General features: G+C 56.5%; 2 protein-coding genes across 2 annotated transcripts; both read right to left on the bottom strand.

The window, feature by feature from the left end:
• Window positions 1–1,195: 1,195 nt before the first annotated feature.
• VDBG_00434 (conserved hypothetical protein) lies at window positions 1,196–1,621 on the bottom strand (the record flags this gene model as incomplete). Its single annotated transcript, XM_003008707.1, has 1 exon — window positions 1,196–1,621. The coding sequence occupies one exon, from the start codon at window positions 1,619–1,621 to the stop codon at window positions 1,196–1,198; it is 426 nt and encodes a 141-aa protein (XP_003008753.1).
• A 472-nt stretch (window positions 1,622–2,093) lies between these two features.
• On the bottom strand, window positions 2,094–3,451 carry VDBG_00433 (conserved hypothetical protein; the record flags this gene model as incomplete). The annotated part of the gene is made up of 2 exons (XM_003008706.1): window positions 2,094–3,114; window positions 3,174–3,451. The coding sequence occupies 2 exons, from the start codon at window positions 3,449–3,451 to the stop codon at window positions 2,265–2,267; spliced, it is 1,128 nt and encodes a 375-aa protein (XP_003008752.1).
• Between the last annotated feature and the right edge of the window lie 2,525 nt (window positions 3,452–5,976).

Genomic DNA, 5,976 nt, shown 5'->3' with positions numbered 1-5,976 from the left:
TCGGCGCCGTCCTCGTCTCGGGCGCCGAGAAGCGCGGTCCTCAGCACCGGCTACAACGGCACCCCGCGCGGCCTCCGCAACTGCGCCCAGGGGGGCTGTCCCCGCTGCAACGAGGGCGGCGCCGGTTCTGGGGCCGGCCTCGCCACCTGCCTCTTCATCCACCGCGGAGGAGAACGCCCTGTTCGAGGCCGGCCGCGAAGCCCTTCCGGGGACGGCGCCCTTTCTTTACTTGCGAAAGGGGCCCCCTGCCTCACCTGCGGCATCAGGGTGGGCCGGGCGGCATTTCGGGAGGGCCGCCTACCCCCAGGGCTACGGCATGGACACTGAGAACGGCTGCGGTATTCCGCGGGGGGGGGGGCAAGGTGAGGGATTTTTGGCCCGGTGACCTCCCCCTCCCTTTCCCCTTTCTCAATTCCCCCCCCGAAACGAGAGCTGGACAACGTTTGCGTACCCCCCAAATGGATCCTTCCGGTTGGAAAACTGCGAAAGTTAGACCTTTAACTGGGCTTTGTCTCTTCCTCAAAACAAGGGAAAAATCAATGCCCGGGCGGGAAAACACCCTGCATACCAGGACATATAGTGCACTTTGACTTGTCAATTTGAAATGTTTGGCGTGAAAGGCCCCAAGTCTATGCCCCTGGACACTTCCAGCTACCGGCAGCCCGGTCCATCATTTTCTGGAGACACAATCACCCATCGGAGGAAGGACCGCCAGGTTTCGTGGCAGAAGCGTTCGCGTATGCAGATCGAGATGCCCTTTCCACGGGCAGGAAAAAACAACTGGACAGAGAGGTATTGGTAATCAGGAGGGATGGTTTCATTCAAAAAGCAGCTTGAAACCCAAAGAGAACGCGCGCCGACAGGTGCTACTATACAGCACCAGGTTGCCCTCCACCAAGCTCTTCGCCCTCCCGGGCTGGTATGCACGCCGTCGTCCACCCCCGCTGCTAACGTTACCTTGATGTCTGTCTATAGCGTGCCCACCACCGCCTGCCCTCCTCCTTATCGGGGATGAGGTGGCTGTACATCTGAATTTGATCGAAAGAAAAGCAAACGCAAAGCCATATCGATGATCCGTCTCTATCGTGCTACCGAGTCGCGATCTCACCGATCGAGTTGATGCTCAGAGCCAGACGTAGTGAAGCAGAATATTGTCGTAGATCATGAGTCTTCTCCAACATGGCCCCATAATGCGTTAGCCATACGCGAGCTCAAAGTGCGTCTCGAAACCTGGTTGTGTCTGCTTGACCTCCTTGACGGGATGAATCATCATCGGCGGCAGACACGGGCGACCATGCTTCTCTTCCCATGCCTTTCCGCCAACGTGGGTATCCTCGTAGCCCATCCAATTATTGTACATTCGCGCGGGCGGGTCAGCGCGGTAGTACCAAGTCGAGCCTTGGTAGCGGCGCTCTCGTCCCCATCCCATGGGGCTGCCTTCGCCACCAGTCGCGCCTCGGGGGCCTGGGTTAAACCACTTCGCCAGGAATGTACCGTTCCAGGGGCGGTCGAACCAAACAGGGTGAGGGGCGAAGACGGTCTTCAGGCCGTGAAGCAGGGCTACGGTTTGGGGGGTCATCTCCGAGGCAATATGGTTTCCACGGAGGTTCTCGACGTGCATTATGTTCAGTAGGCGCCTTGACACACGCGATTGGGTGACGATGGTGGTGCGACGAGGAAGATTCCAGTTTATCATGATTGGCGTCACTGTAGCCCCAGACGTGGATCACGGATGATCCAGTTGCTGCCAACAGGGTTGAAGATGGGCCGAGCGTGATCAGATCCGACTCTTCGCCAACACCCACTGATAAGGATCCTGCTCCCGGCTGCTGACAGGAAGCTTGGGCCCAATGGGCTTGATGAATGGCAGTTGCGGGGACCCCAGACTTGGTCGCCGGCTGTACGAGCCTCGACATCGTTGCGGAAGTCGTGATCATAATCGCCGTGGTAGGATGGGATGTAATACCGCTCGTTACGTTCCCAGAGGCCTCGGCGGGGTTGCTTCTTTGCGAAAGATTGAAGCTTTTGTAGGAAGTCGTAGTGATGACCGGTAAACCTGGCATCCATCTCCCAATTCCAGATGTAGTCGTACTCGGGGTGCTCCAGACTGAACTTTTGCACAGACAACCATTGCGCCGAGTGCACGCTCCGCTCGTTGTCCTCGGTCATGGCCGTATAGATATCCCAGACGGACCGGTCGTTCCAGAGAATAGTCATGCCATGGAACTCCTTAGGGACGTTTTGGTCAAGGACGTATTTGTACGTCAGATCATCGCCGAAGATGTCGAGGCCTGAGTCGCGCACGTGAAGCAGTAGGTACACTGATATTCTCCTCCGGTACGCAAATTGAGCTCGGAGATCAAGGCCCTCATGACTTGCTTGTCATTCTCAGTGTACTTCTTGCCAGTGTACGAGCGGAGCAGCACGGCGGTCCTCTGCTCGACCTTGGGCTCCGGCTCAGAATCCGTGGTGGTGCCCCGATTGTCGTGCGCAGAGGCCTGCTCTGAAGCTCGGGCCTCTTTGCGCTGCTCCTCGTCAATGGGATGCTCACTTCGCACTTCTTGCTTGCTGACACCCTGCGGCGGGGGATACTCGGCTGCACCAAAGAGTTCGGGATAAACGGTACGAACATAGGGGTTCGGGGTGCCGGTGAGGTCATAGCGCTCCTTGTTCAGGGAGACGCACTTCTCCTGCAGGTCGCCCCAGTTGACGAGGTCCCAGTTGATGGGGTCTCCGTCCTTCAAGACGGTCGAATATCCGTAAGGGCCGAGTCGGGTCTCGCGCTCGAAGCAGAGATTGCCGTCCATGTTGAGGAGGTCGTAGCTGCCAAAGCTCTCGGGCGGGAAATCATGAGGATGGCCCTTGAAGACGATCATGTCCTCGACGGTCTTGCCGTTGGCACCCTGGCAAGCGATGTACGGCCCGCGGTGCTTCCTCCTCCAATCACTGCTGTGGTAGGCAGGATATGGGTTGTAGACATAGGGCTTGTCCATTGCGAAGCCCAGGGGTTTCTTCGGAGCCTCGGTCAAGACGGCGTCATGCTCGGGAGATCGGATGTCCTTGCTGATGAGGGTAGCCAGAGTGTTGCCGTAGATGGCATCATTGCCCGGCAGACTGGAATGTCAAAGCTGTCAGCATGCTGCGTCTCAAAGTGCCTGCTTGCTGTTGCTCACCTCTTGGCCGCCTGGTATTCGTCGGCGAACTCGTCGCGCAACGCCTGCTCGTGCGTCTCCCTGATTCGTTTCTCCTCCTCGGTCTCCGCCTTGAGACCTTCGGCAGAGCGTGACCTCCAAGGTATGACGTGGTAGCCGCGGCCATGTGAGGTGAAGTTGATGAGATAGACGGTGATCAGGATGAGGCCTACGACGAGCAGCAACTTAGGGCGTGGTCGAGGCGACAAGACGCCCCTAGCTGTTGGTGGCCTCAGTATGTCGAAGAGTTTCTTCGCCATCTTGGCGAGGTAAGAGGGAGAGGAGGATGAATCAAAGGTGGAAGGTTAAACAAATGCGCAGGCGGATCCTCGCGCAGCTGAAAAGCGAAGCAGGGTTTGGTCGTGGAGGTGCGTCGGGGTTAGGACGAGATCATGTTGCAACAACGTCGCTCAAGGAATGACGGGAAGAAGAAGATGCGGTCGTGAAGGGGCTGCAACGTCGTTAGGCTGAATCTGAGAGGCTTCTACCCTGGTGATCGAGAGGGCAATGGCAATCCGTCGTCGCAGTGATCCTAGGTGAAGGAGTGGCCGACTCGTGAAAAAGTCTCGTGCACGCGGTTGGTCGGATAGGAGGATGCTCAGGCTCCGAGATAATCAAGAGCTCAGCGAAGCCGAAGTACTCAATGGGAGACAAGGTAAAACGTATTCGTTGCCCAGTGAAACACTGACAAGCGGTGGAGGGGATGCGGTCGCAGCAATGCTCAAAAGGAGAAACACGAGACCAGACAGAGCGAGCGAGCGAGGGACGTGGATGAGGGCCGGAACAAATGTCGGGTCGTGTCGAGTCGGGAGATAGGCTGGAAGGGATCTGGAATGGAAGGAAAGCCTTAGGATGATGGTCTGGGCAGGAAAGGGACACGCTGCCAGGGCGCTAGAGGAGAAAGGGGGGGGGGGCCAGCTAAGGGGCACAAAACCGGGGAGCACCACATGCCTCTGCACTGCTTAACGCACTGTATTTGACGATTGTCTAGCGCCTTCAAAGGTCGCTGGAAGCTGCCGCACATGCTCTTCGCAGCAGAAGCCCGTGTGTCACAAGCACTGTGAGCACGGCAGGTGCCCCCCACCCCCCACAAGATACGACTGATCACGACGTTGGCCTCATATGGAAGTGGTGATACAGGCCGCATTGTGGCGCAGGCGATGACGATGAATCTAACTGACAAAACCAAACCCCATTAGTATCAGCCTGTTCAGGTACTTTGATGCAAGGCAAAACGTGAAAGATGCCATGCTTTCAGTCCAAAGGGGGGAAATGCCAAGAAGGGAGGCGCAACCAGCATACTTATGGGCCGCCGCCAATCTCATGTTCTTCATGATGCAACGATGTTACCATGTACATACATGTACTCCATTTTGACTTCACCGGACTCAAGGTGCCCTGCATCGGGGCCTACTTTCTCCAAACCCGATCCGACGGCGCCGTAGTTTGTGCCAAATTCCCGTCGACCATCACACTCTTGTTGACAGAAGCGATGTTTGTCATTGAGAGGACTATGACATAGCAATCCGACACCAGGTTTCCAAAGACTGATCAGTTTAGTGGTCTCTCGTAAGCTTCTCGAGTCTGGCGCATGAAGCGGACGAAGCCTGCTCCAGAATGGCTTCGGCATGGCCAATGACTTGTTCATCTAATCCACCGTCGAGGACGATGGGGACAAATCGTCTCGGGGGGTTAAGCTGCTGGACTGGTGATGGATCGAGATCGCGGCACGGCTCATGACTCGCAGGGTGATCCCCCGCTCTGGTGTTCTGGTAGAAAACACGTCCCTGACCGATGTAGCTCAAGATGCGAAAGGAAGACGCGCAAAGACAACACTCTAGCACATCGAGACACCTGCTGTCTAGATGTATCGTCAGCGGCGCATTCAGTTGACGACAGTTTTCTACCTATCTGCTCCGTACTTGACGCACAGCTAAGGTATCAGATGTGCTGGGCCTCACGCGTCCCATCAGACAAGACCTCCCTCAAACCCACCATAAACTTGTCTGAATTCCTCGATAGTGTTGCCTAGGGAGTTCGTAAGGAGACCCATTGCCCAGAAGATGCTCATCCCTCGTCTTGCTGCGCATCTCAAGGGGGGATTGCACGCCTCTGGGCTGTCATCCCTCTGAGGCTCCCTGTGATCCTAGAAACAGCGTTCGTTCGCACGGGCCGACGCGTCTTGCCAAGGACGAAAGCAAGCGAGGCCACCCCACTGCCACCGCTACTTCACAGGGGAGACGGAACATGTTACCGTGCTAGCCTTCTCCATCTCTGGAATGCTAGTTGTGTACGCCATCCCCTTGTCAGACCCCTATTCTGGACCTCCATGATCTGCCATTGATTGGATAAACTTCATTATCGCTAAACCAACAATAACCGACGTCCCTTGCCATCGGGGTCAGTCTTCAAAGGGCAGCAAACTTTCGGAAAGAAGAAGCAAGCAAACACAATCTTCGAAGGACCATTTCACACCACAGCAAGGAAAACACCAGCAGCTAGGGACAAGCCGCTCACCAAAGCGAACCTGCAGACCTACCAACTCCGTTTCCATCGCGACCGTTCATGAAAACCTACAAGCGCCGCACCCACAAACAGAGGCCCGTTTCTTCTTGCCGCCTGCTTTAAAGAGAAGGAAATCTCCCCATTCTGCACGTCATCGTCCAATCCGTGGTGGTACCTGACGCACCCCTGCCCCTTGCCTGTCCAACTGTTCACCTCCACGACTAATGCTACCCTCTCCGCCACAGCCCAAGGAGACAGACGCCCACGCAGCCGGGGTGGG

This window comes from Verticillium alfalfae, genomic scaffold, assembly GCF_000150825.1.
Source record: "Verticillium alfalfae VaMs.102 supercont1.1 genomic scaffold, whole genome shotgun sequence".
NCBI classification, from domain to species: Eukaryota; Fungi; Ascomycota; class Sordariomycetes; order Glomerellales; family Plectosphaerellaceae; genus Verticillium; species Verticillium alfalfae.
This window is presented reverse-complemented; position numbering and strand designations above follow the sequence as displayed.